The sequence below is a fragment of the Durio zibethinus genome, chromosome 9, assembly GCF_047325235.1.
Source record: "Durio zibethinus cultivar Kanyao isolate XHJ-2024 chromosome 9, ASM4732523v1, whole genome shotgun sequence".
In the NCBI taxonomy this organism is placed as follows: Eukaryota; Viridiplantae; Streptophyta; class Magnoliopsida; order Malvales; family Malvaceae; genus Durio; species Durio zibethinus.
In genome coordinates, this window is record NC_143170.1 from 5,182,167 (window position 1) to 5,201,934 (window position 19,768).

Genomic DNA, 19,768 nt, shown 5'->3' on the forward strand with positions numbered 1-19,768 from the left:
CCTCCATGGAGATGTAGTAGCATCTCTAATTGAAAAAAGTGTATATAACACATAAAACCAAGGTTTTAGCTCATACTGCAAAATGTTATAATCTATTTTTATCAGATTCCCATTTGAGAAATGTATTCGAATGATGTGGCAAGCATATGCTATCAGCATTTGAAGGACATAATAATCATATCATCGTTTCAAGAGATCCAGCTTTTTAATATTTTTACCGTTCTCAACTAAGCATTTTTTTAGTAAAGTATAAATAATAATAAAGTTTCATAATCATGCTACAACTAATCTACCAACAATTAAATAATTGGCAAGATATGACAAAGCAATTCACCGAGTACTGAAAATGCAGAAAACCACAGACAGTCCAAGTTCTCTTAAACTTAAATTTCAAAAGCAATCACCATTTCATCCATTATCGAAAAACAGAATAACTGAGGTAATATCATGCCAACTGCCTGAGTACACCATCATTCCATAGGGAATTACCTAACATTTCAGTTACAATTATTTTTTTTATCATGAGGGGAGAAACAAAAAACATTACCCAGGAACCAATTGCATATTTAGGAAAATCTTTTTTGCCATAAAGGACCTATTCTATTGCTTCCACATGTTGTGAAGTTTCAGCTTTTTTCAAACTTTCCAGGGCAGTGATTCGCCTATCCAGGGGCTCACGAAGACTTTTCACCTCGAGACAAAGGGAAAAGTGAAAATATAAGCGCACAAAAATGCCACCAAGAGTGGCTGTAGATTAGAGCACCATAAAGACATGGATCAATCCAAACAAACAAACAGGAAAAAACTATTCATTTTTATTTATTCTTCTGTTCAGTTAAAAATAGGTAACCGTCCATCCAATCACATCACTTCCTTGTCTCTTGGTAGTTCATCTTTTTTACATTACAAGAGAAATAGTAACTCAATGGAATGGGTCTAATTGGAAGTCTCAAGCATCAGAATCTTTTGATACAAATCAGGCACCTGGTGTTATTACTCTTTCTTCACCACCCTGTCCTTTACGGTATTTACATTTTATGGTTTCACTATTGAAGAAATTACATCTATAGTTGGTATACCAACGGTTTTTGTATTGCACAATAAAGAACAACCATAGTTGAAAAATGTCCAACAATAGGCAGGAACAACATAAACATAGCCAGAAAAGAGCAACAAGGTGGCAAAACTCTGGAAATAGGAATTAACAGAAGAGGTCAGCCCAAATAATTGGAATGAAATAATTTCAAAAACTAAACAGAGAATCAGAATCAAACTGTTTTGGGCAAGAATATGTTGAGTTGGGTTAAAAAGCTACTAGAACCCAATAATAGTTATAGTCCAGTACATAGGGTAGTATTTTAAATATCAGTTAAACACAGCGGTAATGTCTGTTTAGTTGCTGCTTGTATGATTAGTTACGCTTGATTAGTTATGGGAGGCTTAGTCACTATCTGTTATGGATATGTAAAGGGGTAAGTAACGATCGTGAGCATTCTGGAAATTCATACAACATAATACAATATTTCTCTCTAGACTCTCTCTTTTCTTCTTCTTCCTCTACTCTTCTTTGATCAGACTCTCCGCATCAGCTTAATCTCTTCATTCTTACTTGGTCCGTAACACAAACTTAGAGAGTTAAAACAAACTCCTTTTACCGTAAAACTTTTCCAAGAAAAGATTTCATCGACTGGCAATCTTAACTAAGCATCGCGGCTTTTACCAGGTTTTCCCTTGTCAAAATCCCCATGCATCAAAATCAAGCCTTTTCATCCACATAGCATCTTTCTCTTCCCTTCCCAAATACTAGAAGATTCTATCTTAACCCAAGCCTGCTATGATTGGGTTAATGTAGACCATGAAATTCAACCTAAAGAAATATCTCTAACAGTCTATCCCCCACAACCAGAACAAAAAACAAACGACCATATTATTACATTTTCATATAACCATCAACTACCGATATAATTACCAATCTTCCAAGCAGCTACATGTGTAATGAAATCCCTCCTTCATATTGCAAATACATACGAAAGAAACAAACAAAAATCAGCACCAGCACCACCCTCATAGAGAACAAGAAGTATTTTTCCTATTCCTCCGGAATTCTATCTCAACGATATGGGTTTTACTGAATTAAAATCGCAAATGGAGCATAAAACCGAAAACCCCAACATTATTCCGTAAGAAATTGAAAGGCACCCCATAAGTTATGAAACAAAACAATGCCGAAAGGAAAAACGGGGGAGTACCTGGTGGGAGATGGATTCATGGGCAACCTCGTAATCCTTGTCGAGAATGCAGAGACCGAGAAACGACGCAGTGGCAGCCACCGTGAAGAATGAAGCCAGACTTACCCTTAATGCATACCCCATCATTGATCTTCCCCCTTCCTTTTTTATTCTTTCCACTTTTTATGCTTTTTTTTTCCTCTACAAACTTATTAAATGTAAGAAACTTGAAACGAGAATCGACCTCACTAAACTGAAAACGGCAACGCTTCTATCCATTTACTGCAACAAACGTTGTCGTTTCCAGCTAATTTCATATTTCCATGTAAGAAACTTAAGAAGAATCGGCCTCAAATCAAAACGACACAGCTTTTAGTCACTCACTCCAACAGAACGTTGTCGTTTCAAAAACCATTTCGTAATTGTTCTGTGGGCTGTGGCAGCCAACATGTGTTCAGCAGAGGCAATCTATATATAAATAGAGAGAGTGCAGAAATACACATTACAGTGTGAAGCAAAACAGCCCACTTTTGCCCCCCCTTCCTCTTCTATCGTCTTCCCATCTCGAAGAAAAACTTAGGGTTAGGGTCTGGGTTGGGGTTTCTTTCATTTTCTTCTTCTTTTTTTGTGGTTGTAAAGAGGAAAAACATGCAGCAGCCTCCACAGTTGATGAACATCACCACAGAGCAGATTCAAAAGGTTATATGATCTTTACAGCATTACCCTTTTAACAGATTTACCTTTTAATTATACCTGATATTTAATGCGTTTTAATTGATGGGTTTTACATGCATTGTTTTTTTTTTTTGTATTTCTGTAATCAAATTGCTTTTTTTGTTGAATTTTAACTTGACGTTCTTGATCATTTACCACGGTTTCATGATCCTGTCATTTTAATTTTCTTGGTTGTACATGTTAAAATTAATGTGGACAGTTTGCTTTCTAAATTGTTCTCTCTCTTTTTTTTCTTTAAAGAAACAAGAATGGTTTCTTGAGAAATAAATGTATATCTGTTTTGTGTGTGTACTGATATGATAATGGACCATTCTTGTTGCAGACCCTGGACGAGAATAAAGAGTTGATTATGGCAATACTGGAGAATCAAAACCAGGGAAAATTCGCTGAGAGCGCCTCGTGAGTGACCATTTTTAAACATAATGTTCTTTTGTTTACTTCCAACATTATACCAATTGTTATTAGCCATTGCGATCTGATTTTTGTCGTTGAGGTGAATGTGTTAGATCAATGTCATTCACTCATTCCTTGATGTTAAAAAGTTTATATTTTACCCTTTTCATGCATCATAGTGACTCTGGTATTTTTCATGCATCTCCTCTGTAAATGGTAGGGAAAGGTTATGTATTTAATAGGCCTCCTATTGGTTGCTGCTCTTTGGGTTGTTTTCTTGGTCACCCCTCAAATCGAGTTTTTCACATCAGAAATTATTCTTTGGTTATGAAGTTGTAAAGTTGTATTGTTGAGTTCTGTATGTCAAAAGGAAAGCTTAAATCACTCGTTTCCTGCATCTTCGATGCTGGTTTAGTGCTCAACTTCTAGGCTTTCTGTGCTATTTTCATGGAAACATTTTTAGAATGATAATATCAGCAAAAACTGAAAAAGGACACATACATTCCTATTAATACTCGGTCATCTGTATGACTAATTTAAGGAACTGAAAAACAATGGCCAGTGGCCACCATGGTGGAAGAAATCTGTATATTTAAGTTTTTTATGAGTTATACAGTCTGTAAACAACTGTACTGTAAATTATGATATGTACTCTGATTTTATAAAAATGATTCAGGTTTCAAGCACAGCTGCAGCAGAACCTAATGTATCTAGCTAAAATTGCTGATGCTCAGCCACAAGCATCAACATCTTCTCAGGTGCTGTCTTACAGATATTTTTCTATTTAATATCTTTGAAAAAAACTAGAAATGCATTAATCTGAGCTCATTTGTGAAACATTGTAGATACCTCCGCAGTCTGCAGTGCAGCAAGAGCAATACGTTCAGTCCGCACAAGCTGAAATGGCTAAGCACCATCCAGGTTTCTTATCTTCAAAGTTGCCTTCCCCGTTGAATGATCAGCAGCAGCAACCACAGCAGCCAATTTATCTCCAACAACAGCAACTGGACCAACCACAAGTGATCTTAAGATCAGTTGCCCCTAGTGGCAACTATCAGGGCGTGCAAACTGGGCTTGGTAACAATTTCATGAATATTCATGGAAACAAACAAGACACCTCAGAAGTTGGTGCTGGTGAAAGCTTTCCAAGCACAGCGTATGGACGACGCTAGAGATAGGAATGCACGAGGCTTCAATGATGTTAAACTGGCTAGTACCCTGGTGTTTACATACTTCTCTGCCTAGAATAATGTGATTGTATTTTGTTGCTCTTTTTTGGTGCCATGGAAATAGGGAAAAAAGTGGCAGGGACATACTAGTGAAGAGTGGACTTGGTTCCTTTTTCATCTCTTTGACTTAGTTGTATTGCTGCTCTTGAATCTCTTGGCAATGTATTGGCTATTACTGATTAAAGATTCTGGTTTCAATGTTCCTAGCTTACATTGATAATCTTACAACTAAGGCAGAGTGATCGTGAGAAAAGTATCCAATTCATCACCGTCGTTCAACCGTTTGGGCCAACGTCCCTTAACTACCATACAAAGCATCTGTTACAGCGGTTTAGATAAGCTTACAATTTCTTCAACCATGTGGGCTCTAAAACCTTACCTTGTAAAGGGAGATCAGTACCATTATATTTTTATTACTCTAGTTTTTAAGCTATTATAGAGGTGCTTTCTCGACCCACAGATCAAACCTTCCGAGTCAGGTGCATCCTTTGCAAGTTGTCTGCTGCTTGCACCATGTTACCACTCAAATGAGCGTGGTGGCATTAATCCATCCACCCTCCGCGATGCGAATTCACCTTTTTTTCATTTTAGTAATGAACTGCTAGCATTTTTATTTTGGAAATGACAGCCCAAGTTGTATGCAGTTTGAATGATTGCATTCTGTTGTAATTTTCGCATAAATATTCCACAAGGCAAACCGAGAAGCTGGCTGACATTTGACACTGATCACCATTGCCTTAACTAAAAAAATTCCGAAAGTGAAATGAGTATGAACTACTAGATGTACAGTTGCACACGGGAGAATTGATAGTTAGATGCTGATGCAGGAAATCACATCTGCAGCTTGTGTAGACAAGAACACGCAGCAAAATAAATGTTTTTTCAACAGACGGAGTGCCAAAAGGCTCAAAACAATTTAAATTGTCAGCATATGATCCAATCAGAGAATTCTCTCAGATGCCAAAGATTGCCGATGACAAAGATTAGGAGATACATTTAACTATAAATAAATCATATCCTGTGATGCTTGCAATCTGAATAATGCATGCTCCACAGCTGAATATTCCAATTCGAAATATCCTGCCAGAACAAAATCCAACTGGTAATTCTCCAAATTTAGTTAAAATGATGATTTACTAAAACTATGAAATTCACATATGCTGACGAACTAGAATCACTTATTAAGGTTGAATTAATTGTTAACCTGATAATCCTGCACTAAATACCTGATGAGCCCATATAATTCTATAACTGCTTTGGCAAAAACTGATTTATCTATATCTTAGACAGGGTATGCCATATTGCCATATCTCAGACATTCACTCAATCCCAGCAGGAAAGGAAAAACAAATTATCTAATGCAATAGTGCAGAATCTCAGTACTTCATTATATTTAATACTTCAATTTTAGCTTGTTGCAAACTAGAATTGCTAGTGAAAGAGCTGCCATAGAATAGGAAATGCACATATAACACAACGATTAAACAGTAACTCACAATTGAGGTAAATGCACTCACTATCTTCTAGAAGATAATGCAGCCCCAGTTGCCCTGCCATTTTACAAGACAATTAAACTCAATAAGCTCAAGGCACAAAAACATACACTGATAAATAACCTTCAGCTACCTGCAGGATTTTTTGCCACATACCTGCCTTGCTGTTTTCCAACAAAATTTGAATTAGACCGTCCATGTCCAGAGGCCTTGCTTTCAACACTTGTCACACTTGATCTGTCAAAATTTGCTCCATTACTTTCAGCAGGATCCTTAGATTTGCTCATTATTTTTACATTGGAGAAACCTCCAGACACACCAAAACAAATGCCATTGGGATGTTGATTCTCGATTGCTAACAGCTGTGAATGATCATCAGCTGCATTGTTAGAGATGGCTACATGCTCCTTGAAAACAGCATTCTCATTCTTCACATGGTTGGAATCAATTGATGGCAGCACCTTCTTTAGTCGATTAGGCTGTGCCATCGGAGTAACAGCAACTGAAGGCAAAAATGAGGAGCAAGGAGATGACACTGCAGTGGCTGCAGTGACTTTGGCAACAGCAGCAGTGGCTGCTATCATCTCTTGTGCTCCCTCTCGAAGCTGAATATAATCGCCCTCAATCACAAATAACTGAAATCACAAAGAAATCACAATTTCAAATCTTCAGAAAGTATAATTCACATGCCTACAAAAATGTAAAAAGTCGCAACAAACAAACCTCAGGGTGACAGGCTACAAAGTCATCCAGCTTTCCATACTTTTTCTTGTAATCATGCCAGTGTAAAGGTACAAGCATTTTCCCCAGCCTATTTGGTAGCTGCAATTGATAGATACAAATCAAACCCCATTTGTGCAGGGCTTAATGCCATAGTTGACTTAAGAAAAATTATTTGCAGACCAACTAACCGTTGAACTGATCCGAATTCTGCCACCAGTTGGAATTGTGCGAACTATGCAAGCCAACAATGATCTTTCATCAAGCAGAGCAGTCTCTGAAGTCTTAGCTGATATCAAGATGTTAGTCTTCCCAGTAGAGACTGACTTTTCAGGCAAGAAAGCACTAGCACCATTGCTGATTGTTGTTTCACTGAAATTAACAGAATGTGCTGAAGTGTCGGGAGGAGATGGGCTGGCAGCAGTACTGGCTTCTTCTGCTGTTAGAACTTGGGCCTCCGGGACATGATTATTCATGTTCACAATATTTTGTTCCTGTCCAGTTTAAATTTAAGTAGAGATTAGATCTGAAAGATTTCCAAACACCTGAAGACTAGTCAAACTAACAAACCTTAGATTCACAGCTCTGTTCATGAGTGCCTAATCTCAATGCATCATGAAATTGTGAAGAAACCTGCTGCAAGCTTGGCTCAGGTTGGGGGTCCACAAGGTAACTTGATTTAATTGACTCAAGGGCCTGCAAAGAAATGGTATTAAAAAGTTAAAGAAGACATGACAACGGTACCGAGCACTGTAAATAGAATCATCTATATTTAAAGAACCTGTGCTTTCCCAGCAGATGATGATATCACAGAATTGGGCTCCTGCCCTTGGCTGATATGATCCATATAATCTGGACGAATGGCTTGTCCAGTGACAGACATTTCATATTCATACTTTACATCTGACCTCCCAAAGCCTTGATCAGTTTGGAATGGTGGAAGTTGATTCTGTGCAGGTAACATGAAACCCTGTTGTGAAGTCTGAAAAACCATTATATATAACAAAGAAAACCTTGGGACAAAATTGTTAATGCATTGGTTTGAGCATACCTTTTGGTTCTGCCACTGTTGGATGGACGACATTGCAGGCATTGAGTAGAGTCCAACTTGAGATGCCACAGAATGTGGAACCCCTTGTCGATGCATGACAAACGAATGCAGAGCAGTCACCTGCCCAGGTGGGAGGTAAGTTGGCACCCCAAGTAGAGATGATGGAGCAATTGGAACACTCAGAACATGGTCATTCTGATTCTGATAGTAAACACAGTCATTTCAAAGCAACAAACAGAGTAACTAATAAAAAATGTTATAAACAAGATATACACCTAGGAATGTTATTAAAGATATATCATATTATAGAATCATTGGTTATGTTCAATCGTTTGCCTCACTAGCAATGCACCAACTAAGGCATATGAAGAAAGGCAGAGATCCACAACTTCAATAAAACTAAAGATACAGTTGTATCATATTTTGCCAATAAAATACATAACCATCTGAAGAAAGGCATACACCTATAATCACTATATAGAAGGTTATAAATATTAAATTTCTGATTACAGCATAATCTAAGCAATGACACATCAGCAAAGCCACCAGTCTTACCTGATTCGTTGCATTGCCAGCAGAAGCAAATGATTGAACATTGTCTGAAGCCCCATTTGAAATGACCCCAGCATTAGCATTTGTTGCACCACTTCCATTAGAATCCACTTGGTTGCCATTATTTTTACCAAATTGAGATAAATCTTTTGAATTTGCTTGGGATATATGCGATTCATCAGTGTAAGAATCATTCCTCTCTCTTGCATCAGCCAGCTCAAGTTGAAGCTGATGTATTGTATGTAAATGAAGTCTCTCCATCTCTGCAAACTAACATTAACAACCAGGAACAAGGTCAATTTAAATTCGCTGAAATGACATCAAATCTATTTATTAAAGGAAAGAGAGAAAAGTGTAAACAAGAAACTAAAAGCTCATCAACCTGTCTCTGACAGCCATGCCAGAGCTGGTTATATTGCTCTGTACGTTCTCGCAATTCAGCCTGTAAGGAGTGGTTTGTACTTGACTGCAAAGCATCCATCTCCTGGACACCAGAAATCCAAGTTTGGGCCTCCCTCAACTTTTCATCCTTATAAAGAATGGTTTCCTGAGCAGTCCTATACTGAAGAATAAAACTACCATTAGGCAATGCAACTTGATGTCTTCTAGCAATCTACAGTAAAGTTAATTGACATTGTCGCGTGACTTCCATTTCCATCACAAGAAATATTGTTCATGTAAATTAAGTTAATTTGAAAATAAGTAAATTGTAATTTGCTCTCCAGAGCTGAGTTATTTTCAACTGGGGGGAATGATGGAGACCATTATTCAAAGTTCTGAAAGAATGTCTATTCTAGACATAAATTTAGGAAACAAGATTAATTTATTAGTAGACTTATTTGTTTGGTTTATCGGATTAGTATTTATTTGGGTTAGGTGAGCTTTACTTTCCTATGGGCTTAAAATCTGGGTTTATGAATCTTATATAAATAGGTCTATTATGTTTAGAGATTAGGTTTTGGTAATTGGCATCTTTGATATCAAGAATTTTGAGGTTACAGAACTGAGATTGCCGACAGTTATTGAGTATTGTTATTTAGGGTTATTTGTTCTACATCACATTGAGGAAGATTATTCACACCTTAACCTCAGGAATTAAAAATAAAAAAAATGAATTAAAATCATGCAAATGTATGGACCTGTTCCTGCAACTCAATAAGCTGCCTCTCTTTCTCTTGAACATGCTCTTGAAGATCATGTCTCTGTTTTACGTGTTGAGCTCTCTCAGCTTCCGAATGATCACGTTCTCTTCTGCCAAAAGGAAAGAACAGGAAGCCCATCTAAATTTCAGAAGCCTCAGACCTTAGTAGCGAGTTTAATTTATTAAAAACAGTAACCAACAGTGGTAGCTATTAATTATTTAGGAAATGCCATTCAGAGACAAATATTAAGGTAATATATTAACTCAACCCTTTAATAGATTTAGAAACTTTCAATAGTGTCGGAGCAACAGCAACTAGAAATATAAATAAAACATTCATATCAATGTATTGCTTTAAGGTTTATGTTTACAGCAAATAAAGAGGTCCAAGAGTAAAAGACAAACACACACCTGAAAGTTGCCAATTCCTTATTTTGCTCTCTAAGAAGGTCTTCCTTTGCCCAGGCCTTCCAATATAATACAAGAAGCACTAATTTATACATTGGTAAACACCACACTTTATTTTAAAAGGAAAAAAAAGATTGACCAGAAGCAGAATGAACAAATCAACAGACCTCTTCTTTTTCTGCTTTGATGGCATGTAGTTCTCTATTTTTCTCTTCCATTTTCCTTTCCAATTCATGTATGGTCTGTTCATTTTCATGAAGTTGCTCCTATTGATCCAAAAAAAGCCAAAATACAGGTTGAAACCAGCAAAAAGATAGCACCTTCGGTAGAATCTACTTGTAAGATACTTGGAATAAATTCAAGAGTCAATGGATCTAACTGGTTTTTTGTAGACTATTTAAAACATGAGATGTTCATTATGTAATTTCAAAGTAAAATGATAATACATCTTGAATTCAACTCCAAAAAAAAAAAAAGGTAGGTTTTACTTATTGACTCAGTTCAACAGTCAACACATAATATAAATGTCTTAATGTTTATAATCTTATACATGAAACTTAAATTCTCCTTGTTTTTCTCTTTTATAAATCAAAGATCATATTATAATTTTTAGATGCAGCTAAAACTTGACTTGTTCCTTTTCTCTGAAAGTTGAATTTCAGGACAATAATATTACGAATCAAATTCCAAATTCCAACCTCAAGCTTGGCGACAGCATTGGCATGGGCTTTGATTTTAGCATCAAAGCTACTCTGCATTTCCAAGATCCTTGATCTTGCAATTGCCTGAGCTCGGAGTTCAACCTCCATTTGTTGGAGCTGCTCTCTCTGTCTAGCAACATTGTGAATCTGCTGCCGCAATATGTCATCATCCAAACTTCCATCAACCGTGATTGAAAAGAAGTCAACATCAGCAGGCTCTCTTCCATGCTGCACCTTGATAAGCATTCAACCATGTTCACTTTTCATCATTCTCAAAACATAATTTACTTTTAAAATAAAAAACCTTACCTCATATATGGTTCGCTCATCTGATTGTCCCAACTTTGATCTTTCCAATTCCTGCATATTGCAAGAAAACTTAATAAAACAAACAATGAATGCAAACGATCCAATAATAATAGCAATCATAATCTTTCACAGCTTAAGCAACATAGCTTAATGCTCAAGGACATTTCCTCACTGCACCAATAACTGACTAGGTTTTGACACACTAAGCTCTTGGGATGATGTAAACACTTAAAACAGTTTAAACCAAATTCACATTCCCAATTATTTTAACAACCAAAGGATCACAATTTGCCATCAACCAAATAAATGACTGGATCCAAAAAACCCAACCCAAATTCTATTATTGAGAAACTTACAAGAAAATGGTAAAATAAGTACTACTACTTAACAATGAATAATCAACAGGCACACGGGTAAAGTATAAGCAAATAAAAGAGCCAAACAGATAAACCCTAATTTTTCTTGCTCACAAGGAACACTGAAGAATATCAAACACTAGTAGTCAAATTAAATTAGTCCACGTAATTGTTCTTTTTTCTAGGGACCAAACAATGAGGCGTTTCAGATTCAAAACATGAATTTGTTCTGATTTCAACATTTTCTAAGAACCCAGATAAAACCGAAAGAGAAAGTTTTCATGATTAGATAAAATTACAACTTCATCCGCGGGGTTCCGAACCAAGTGATATTCGGAAACGGCACGCCTCTCCTTCCGCGATGGTGATGGCATCGGCAGCGAACCACTCTGTACAGCGGCAACACTGGCCGGGGCCTCCATTGAATCAGAATGTCCGACACTGCTCCAACTCTCCCACTTCCTCTATCTGCAAAAAGCCGACCAAAAAAGAAGAAGAAGATACTACGGTTTTTTGATAAAGAAATCAACAAAAACCCTAGAAATGAAGAAACTTAGAAGGAGCGGAAATCATAAAAGAGAGTTGTGGAAACAGAAATGGGTTGAAGTTGGGTTTTAAGTATTGGAGGATTTCTGGAGATTTTTGAGTGTGATAAACAGTGCTATTTTGACGCCGTGATTGACAAATCGAGAGAGAGAAAGAGAGAGAGAGAGAGAGACAGAGATTGGTGGGTGAATGAAATTTCGACCTAGGCCTGGCTCCCGCCATTTATAGGGCTAACTGCGTCGATAATATATGATTCCATTGCGCTTTCCGGTGGCGCGTGCTCTCCAAGTTTCTGGTCTAGTCAAGATTTTCTTTTTTTTTTTCACTAAAGCCCAAGTCAGTTCATTCCAGCAATATATAATTTAGGCTTCAGCCCAGGCCAGTTGAGCTCAACGTATTAAGCACTATCAATAGCTTTACCAGAGGATGCACGTGTCACCTGTGTATTTTAGGCTACAGTTTAGGCTTTTGATTTGTAAATTAAATTTGTATCATATAAAATAATTTATATATTTATATTATTTTTATATAAAAATTATGTGTTATTATTTTTATTAAAATCATATTTTTTTTATTAAAATTTTAATTTATATCATATTTATATTTTTTTATAATATTTTATCATATTATTTTATAATATTTTAAATTACCTTTTTTCTGAAGACAAGTGTAGCTATTAAGTAGTACTATCAGGCTTGCCTTAGCTGCAGACTAGTTTTAAACTTTTTGCCATCTATTTGATTAGACCATTGTTAACTTGTTTTATTATTTATCATCTACCATTTGCTGTCATTTTCTCATGACCAAGTTTATGGAAAACTACTGGCTCTAATTAGGGGTATAAACGATACATTAGTATTCATAAATTATTCGGGTTTGATTTAAAAAAAATTCGAATTTGATTTGATTATTGTTAAGTTGAGTTCGAGCTCGAGTAGCTCTGACTTATCGATCGAGTCGAATTCGAGTATTCTTATATTTGACTCGAGTAACTCGCGAGTTTAATCGAATTTTTATATTTAAATATATTTTTATTATTTTAATTAATAAAATATTTCGAGTTCGAGTTCGAATTCGAACATGAATAATCGAATTCTTGTCGAATATACAAATCGAACTTAATCAAACGAACTCGAATAATTCGAATTCGATCACGAATCGAACTCGAACTTGAAAAATAAAATTCGATTGAACTCGAACCGAATATCGAGCCTCGAGTTGTGAGTCGAGCTCGAGCTTCTCACTACTCGACTCGGCTCGACTCGTTTACACTCCTAATTCTAACGAGAAATACAACCGATGTCTGATGCCACATGCAGGAGTCAAGAGTTCTTGACATTATAAATGTGGTGAGATATCTTGATTTACCTTCCAGTGGCACATAAATTGTTTATTTTGGAGTGAAAAGCACAGCTCGTGCTTAAAGAATTTAGCTTGTTTCTAGCTATGTCCTTTTTTTTTTGTCATCAAAGATTATAATGTGATTATGGTAGGTTTTCGCATGACCTGAGAGTAATAGGATTTTGATCACTCATGACCATATTTATGAAAAACTTCAGGCTCTAATATGATTCCTTGGCATCGGTACGTATCAACTTGAGGTGCTTGAAGAACGGGAGAGAATTGCAGGCACAGCTTTCGAGTATTTTGAACAAGAAGGGAACAAGGTCATTTTCAGTGGAGGTATTGGCGCTACTGTGTATCTGTTTTCCTAGGAATGGAGTATTCCTTTTGGTCAAGTTCACCTCCGACCTCCTTTTATTTTTATTATTGTTATTTTTCTTGCAGGAATTAAATCTGGGCACTTCAACTCATTCTTTGCTTAATGATTGGATAAGAGCTTCAGATGCAAATTTGAGCTTCAACCTTATCTATATGAAATTTTTACATGGTGTGACAATTCCTGCTTTTAATACAAGACATTGATAGCAGATAAGACCAGGGACATAGGATTTTTTTTTTAGTAAATTTAACCCAAAAGAATGTTTGGTATTCTTTTATTCTGAATTGAGAGTAAAAGTATTATGATATATAGATGAATGGCTAGGCAGAAAATCATGCAGACTTGTCATGGGTGGGTCCATTTGCTAGCCCTACGGGCCTTGCTTGACTAAAGTTGAGTTTTTGACAGAATTTTAAATTTTTTATCGTGTATTTATATTATATTTTACATAAAAATCACATATTATAATTTATATTTATTCAAAAAATTTAAAATATATTTTTTTTATTTTATTAAATTTATTTATAATTTTTTTAATTTTAAATTATATTATTTTCATATATTTTATTTGTATCGTTTTTATAATATCATGTTTGAAATTATAATGTCTTTTAGTATAAAATAATTTTATTTGATATAAAATTATTTTTATTTAATTTAATTATAAAATATTTAGAAATTTTAAAATATTAATATAAAAGAAAAAATAAAACTATTATTATGCCTATACCTTTCTTTTTCTACTCAACAAAAAAATCAATGAAAGGAAAAAGAAAAAAAAAAAAAAGAATAACACAAATAGGTTTTTGATTATCATGCAAGTCAGCAAACCCTGTTTGAAGTGAAGAATATATTCAACTATCGAAATCATTGATACCGTTACGACAAGTAAGCCATAAACTCGATTTCTTATATTATTGAAGGAAAATTAATATCGCTAGATTTCTCTTCGAAAAAGGTTTATACACGACATTTTTTTCTTGAGAAAAAAAAATTAAAATCAAGTGGCTTGAAAGTCAAATTTTATAGGCCAAAAAAGAGTACCTCAGGATCTTGATTTTCAGCCAATTTGGTTGGAGAAGTATATTAGACTATTGGGTTTCGTCTCAAGGACACAAAATAGTTCTTTGAAATAATGCTGGAAACACCATTGTTTTCACGCATTCAGCGCATCGAATGATTGAGCAGATCAGTTTCTTATGAACACAAAACTTGCGTTCTAACTTTGTCTTATATAAACCAGTTAAATACTAAAAATAATTTGCATAGACAGGACAAGTTAAATAAACAATTTCCCTTTTGTTTTTTTCGTTCTGATAATATATATATATATATATATATATGAAACTGCAGAAAAATCCCAACCTCCGAAATCTGAAGCTTTGAAATTTCTGGGGCAAGTTATGCCCAGCACAATGCTTAATCAAAATGATCCAAAAGGCTTAATTAACCAAACCCTGAATAGTCGACACAACCGCACCCACCTAACCCTGATTGATTACTTAACCATATTCATCAACTGAATCAATTTTGTTCCACTAGCGTAGAGGAAACCATGAACTAAGCTAGCAAATGATGAAATCAGGATTCGTCGGGAACAAAAAATAATTAAACAAGTTTTGTTTGAGGGGATGACATGCTTGTCCGCATTAATTATGGGCCACCGCACTCGAAAAGAAATCTAATGGCTCCAAGGAAAACCCTTTGCCCCATTCCAAGTTCCCACCGTGTCTTATTCGTTAACAACTTTAGATTGTTCTCAATTTTTAAACCCTCCAATAAACGTAGCGATTCCACGCTTTTAAACGTGTTCACATTAAAAAAAGAAAAAGTTGGAAATGGAAGAAAAAAACAAAAGAAAAGAAAAGCGAAGCCAAATGATATTTATATGTGCGAAAGAATAATCTTGTCATTCATCTTTTTCGTCGCCATCATCTACAGGGCAAGATTTCTGCAATACTTGAACGGGAAAAGAGAAACCGAAAAAAAAAAAAGTAAAAACTAGAAAACGTGATCAAACAAATTTACATGGCTAACAGAATCGATTAATTTAAACCCTAAAACACCAGATATGGTGGTGATGGTGGTGGTTGTGATGTTGATGGTGATGGTGATGCTGTTCTTTATTGATCATGCCTTGAACATTGCGAAACTCCTCGACGTGGCAAGGGATGCTGATGGGGCCTCTCTGATCGAATCCGTACTCTTCTTCAGCTTCCTTCAAGAGCTGTTCGAAGAGCGGGTGGTTGATATAGATCACTGGGATCACAAACCTTTGTTGCTTCTCCCCTTGACCTACGAGGATTGCCAGACACCCCTTCGGAATATCTTTCAGGTCCTTCTTTTCATGGTGATGGAAGCCGTGAAGGTGCGGCATATGAAGGTGGAAATTCACGTGGTGTTTGTCTCCACTCCTCATTATTTGTCTTCAGCAAACCCCGAAAGCAAGAACAAACAAGAAACAAGAAAAACCCTTATAGTTCCTGTTGGAAAGAGAGAGAATCTGCTAATTATTAAGGTTACAAGAAAACGAGAGAGAAAGGCCAAGGATCAGATGCAGAAATAGCAAGCTTGAAAAGGGTTAAAGAAGAGTCTGTTAAAGACCTTGGAACGTTGCTCATGATAAATTGAGAATCAACTATAAAACTCACATATGAACAAGAAAGGAGAAGCGAGAGATTATGGAGAACTAGATTTCGATATTTATACCCAAAAAAAAAAATGAATAGATGAATAAATTAAAAGGGAATATTGAAGAAAGAAAGAGGGTTCCAGAGTTTGGTTAGCTTATTAACTAAGGTTTTTGGTTTGGTCTTGGAAGGGATGAGTTCAGGTCACCTAGGAAAGGAATCGGCTGTTTCGGCTGAACTGGTCGTGCCTCTTGGCTTGGAGAGGGTTACTTATCGTTATTGCTGTCTAAGATTTAGCTTAGCACGTTTTGTAATTTTATTACAGCTGGAACAAATTTTACTTGTTAATTCTATTGTTATTTACACAGCAAAAAAATTTTGGCTACGGCTAATTGGCTATTGCTTCAGTCCGGCGACATTACATGACGCAAGTGTTACGCAACATTCGGCATTTAGATTCTTTAAAGTCAACCTCCCATATAAAATTATCTTTAAAGATTTAGTACCAAATATACGTGATTACGATTAAATTGTACAACATTTTTACAAAGTAATATTTGTTAAATTAGAGTTTAATTATAATATTTATAAATTATTTTTTTATATTTAATTATAATTTTTTATTAAAAAATTACAGTTCAAATTATGAAAATTATAACTTTTTGTATAAAAAAATAAAATAAAAATGATCAAGCTATCTACCTCAATTGATCCACTCTTACTGCTTTCCGAATTAAAATCATACTTGTCAATTATATACATTAATACACCAAAACAGTTAAGAATTTAGTAAAAATTTGATTGTGATTCTAATTCGTGTGATCTCATTTTTGGAGTAAAATATATTTTTTTAACTCCAATCCTTTCCTGAAATTTGAAATTGGGGAGTAAATGGAAAATGACTTTAAAAAGGACTGTCCATAGAATTGTCGAAAACGTTCATAGCAATTGTGCTTTCGCCAATGGCTAATGGCCAAAGTGGGGCCGACGCCGCTATGTGGGGACGACATATAGATAACGAGGGGCAAACGATTCGCATCATCGGCAACAGCGACGTCAACGGGGCTGATCAATCTGCCCGACACTCGCGGCAGCTTCCATACGTCTGTGTTCCGTTACAACCAATAAGAATCGTCGGGTCAGCTTTAAAAGAATACTATTCTAAAGCAGAATGGTAGAAATGGTATTAAATTATAAAATATTTAATGTAATATTTAAAATTTTAAATATTTAATAATATTTAAATTATAAATTTATTAATTAATTTAATATTTAAAAATTATTTATTTAACATATATTATTATTTAAAATTAATCATATAAAAAATAAATATCATATTAATTAATATATTTATATTTTAAATATTTTATTATAATTCAAAAAATTATTTCAAGTTACCTCAAACAAAGATATTTAAGTGGATATGGTACAAATCTCTGTATCCAACAAAAGCTAAAATCCAAACACGGTGGATGAGAGCCTGAGAGTCGAATGTCAAATTTGCCCATCGATACTTCATAGAATTACTGGTCAACCAACGTGGGACCCTTTGATGCGAAGTCCCCGATCTCGTGCCAGATTTTACTGCTAATTCGTTGTTGATTAAGGAAAAAGAAAAGCGTGTGATAATTGAAAAAGTATAGTAAAACTTTCCTTTTTTGTTGTCGCTTAAAACGACCGTTTAATTTGAGATGGATGTGATAAATCAATCATTCTGTCCGTCCAAAGGAAAGCATTCATCAAACAAACCGGGAGAGCTTTAAACGGGAAGATTAATAAAATTAAATAATTAAGAGGGTGTTTAATATGGAATGATCTGCTTAAAAAAGTTTTATCATTATAAAAAATATAATTTTTATTATTATTTTTTAATTAATTTATCTTTATGAAAAATATAATTAATATTATTTTAAAAATCTAACTAGTAAAAATTTTTACAAATTAAATTTTTAATCACTTATTTTAAAAATATTTTATATTTAAACTTATATTGACTATAAAAAATAATATAATTTTTTAATAATTTTCTAAAAATATTTTTAATATTTTTATAAAATAACTTTAATTGTTTAATAAATTATTGACTCAATAAATATTAAATATTTTTTTGTAAGATTATTTTAGATATTTTGTGTTATATAATTTATTTTTTTATATAATATCAAATAAAATAATTTAAAAGTAGTACTAATTTTTTTTTTTAATTTCGAATGAATAAACAGAGCCTTACATTAAGAGGTGAAAGTATTTTTTTAAGATTTTTTTGATCATTAAATCAATAAACTGAAGATAAATAGTACTGATTTATAATATTATACTAAAGATAACAATTTAAGATAATTAATAATCAAATCACCTTAATGAATATCATCATAATAATTAAATTATTGTAATAAATTTGAAAATGATATTTAACGTTATCCAAAAAAAATTAAATTTAATGAGTAAATTAAGATAATTAATGTTTAGTTAGTAATAAATGGTAGCTGGATAACCCACCAAAAATTGAAAGTCAAATGCAAATTTGGTTGTTGCCAAGCACCCTTTGAAAGTGAAATAGTATTTTACGTGTATCATGTTTTATTTGGGTCTATAAAAAACTTTTCGTCCCGTAGTCATATTGATTTTTTATTATTAAATTTTTACAAATTCATTAATAAAATGATTATTTGACTTTCTTCTCTTAATTTAATGATTAAGAGATGAGTTAAAAATCGTGAGTTCGAAGGGTACTAACTCTCATTTATAACAAAAAAATAAAAATAAAATAAAATGATTATTTAAACAAAAAAATTATAAAAAATAATAATAAAATGACGGGAGGGCTAGAATGGTTAAAGGTCAACCTATCTGACTAAACCTCAAAGTCTGCATCAAATTTAGAAAATATTTGGACAAAAAATTAAGATTTATTAAATGAGTTTGGATAAAATTTTTGAATTCATTTAAAGAAATTAAATATAAAAATTAAAATAGAATTCGACTGAAGTTATTATAATTATATAAATATATAATTAAATTATTATAATTATAAACAAATTTTAAATTAAAATAATTGATTGAACCAAACCTAACTAAATATATATTTATATTTGATGGGACCCATAAAGACTTTTAGTGGTGATACGGTGAAACAAAAATATAAACTATTTAAACAAAGAATTAGTATTTGGTGGCCTCCGTTTCTCTTTGGTGCCAAAAACTGAGTAAGTCTATGAAAACAAAAGCTGGTGGCTGAGTGACCGTCGTCAAGCATTCGTATAAAATGTTCACTTTTTTCAAGGTCACGATTGTGGTGGGCTCAATTCTTCACTTCTTGCAACATTTTATACCAAGAAGAAGAAAAAAAATGATGCAACGTCGGAAAAGCCAAAGAAATTTCTTCTTCTTTTATGTTCTTTGTACATATATGTTGTCATATATATATATGTTTACCATCTTACATGCAGAAACTTGTAACAATCCAATTAATTGCACCAGTCAATTTGTTCATAACTTCATATTATTAAGAGGAAAATGATTTAATACTCTAAAGTCTGCGTTGAATTAAATA

General features: G+C 34.1%; 3 protein-coding genes and 1 pseudogene across 54 annotated transcripts; 1 reads left to right on the forward strand and 3 right to left on the reverse strand.

The window, feature by feature from the left end:
- Window positions 1–372: 372 nt before the first annotated feature.
- On the reverse strand, window positions 373–2,514 carry LOC111308870 (uncharacterized). 3 transcript variants are annotated; one of them, XM_022907548.2, is made up of 2 exons: window positions 2,250–2,471; window positions 373–691 (listed from the first exon to the last, which is right to left on the reverse strand). In XM_022907548.2, the coding sequence occupies exons 1-2, from the start codon at window positions 2,373–2,375 to the stop codon at window positions 596–598; spliced, it is 222 nt and encodes a 73-aa protein (XP_022763283.2). In that variant the 5' UTR covers window positions 2,376–2,471; the 3' UTR covers window positions 373–595. The 3 variants fall into 3 exon arrangements, 2 of the variants coding, with proteins under 2 accessions (XP_022763283.2, XP_022763274.1); XR_002692309.2 differs by having other exon boundaries at window positions 544–683; window positions 2,250–2,391; XM_022907539.2 differs by lacking the exon at window positions 373–691 and adding an exon at window positions 798–1,188 and having other exon boundaries at window positions 2,250–2,514.
- A 215-nt stretch (window positions 2,515–2,729) lies between these two features.
- LOC111308863 (uncharacterized) lies at window positions 2,730–4,774 on the forward strand. The gene is made up of 4 exons (XM_022907528.2): window positions 2,730–2,927; window positions 3,286–3,362; window positions 4,033–4,114; window positions 4,202–4,774. Exons 1-4 carry the CDS (start codon window positions 2,877–2,879, stop codon window positions 4,526–4,528), a joined length of 537 nt encoding a protein of 178 aa, XP_022763263.1. The 5' UTR covers window positions 2,730–2,876; the 3' UTR covers window positions 4,529–4,774.
- Window positions 4,775–5,202: 428 nt separating this feature from the next.
- Window positions 5,203–12,189, reverse strand: LOC111308796 (uncharacterized). Of its 50 annotated transcripts, none has more exons than XM_089765636.1 (17): window positions 12,065–12,189; window positions 11,619–11,784; window positions 10,961–11,011; window positions 10,649–10,879; window positions 10,118–10,216; window positions 9,954–10,009; window positions 9,541–9,652; window positions 8,784–8,963; window positions 8,405–8,671; window positions 7,850–8,050; window positions 7,580–7,768; window positions 7,369–7,494; window positions 6,990–7,292; window positions 6,802–6,900; window positions 6,235–6,713; window positions 6,082–6,135; window positions 5,447–5,665 (listed from the first exon to the last, which is right to left on the reverse strand). In XM_089765636.1, exons 2-16 carry the CDS (start codon window positions 11,736–11,738, stop codon window positions 6,102–6,104), a joined length of 2,547 nt encoding a protein of 848 aa, XP_089621762.1. In that variant the 5' UTR covers window positions 11,739–11,784; window positions 12,065–12,189; the 3' UTR covers window positions 5,447–5,665; window positions 6,082–6,101. The 50 variants fall into 50 exon arrangements, with proteins under 50 accessions (XP_022763139.2, XP_089621762.1, XP_089621756.1 ...); XM_089765630.1 differs by having other exon boundaries at window positions 6,103–6,135; window positions 10,649–10,885; XM_089765665.1 differs by having other exon boundaries at window positions 7,580–7,747; window positions 7,850–7,969; window positions 11,616–11,784.
- A 3,253-nt stretch (window positions 12,190–15,442) lies between these two features.
- On the reverse strand, window positions 15,443–16,452 carry LOC111308886 (auxin-responsive protein SAUR32 pseudogene; annotated as a pseudogene).
- Between the last annotated feature and the right edge of the window lie 3,316 nt (window positions 16,453–19,768).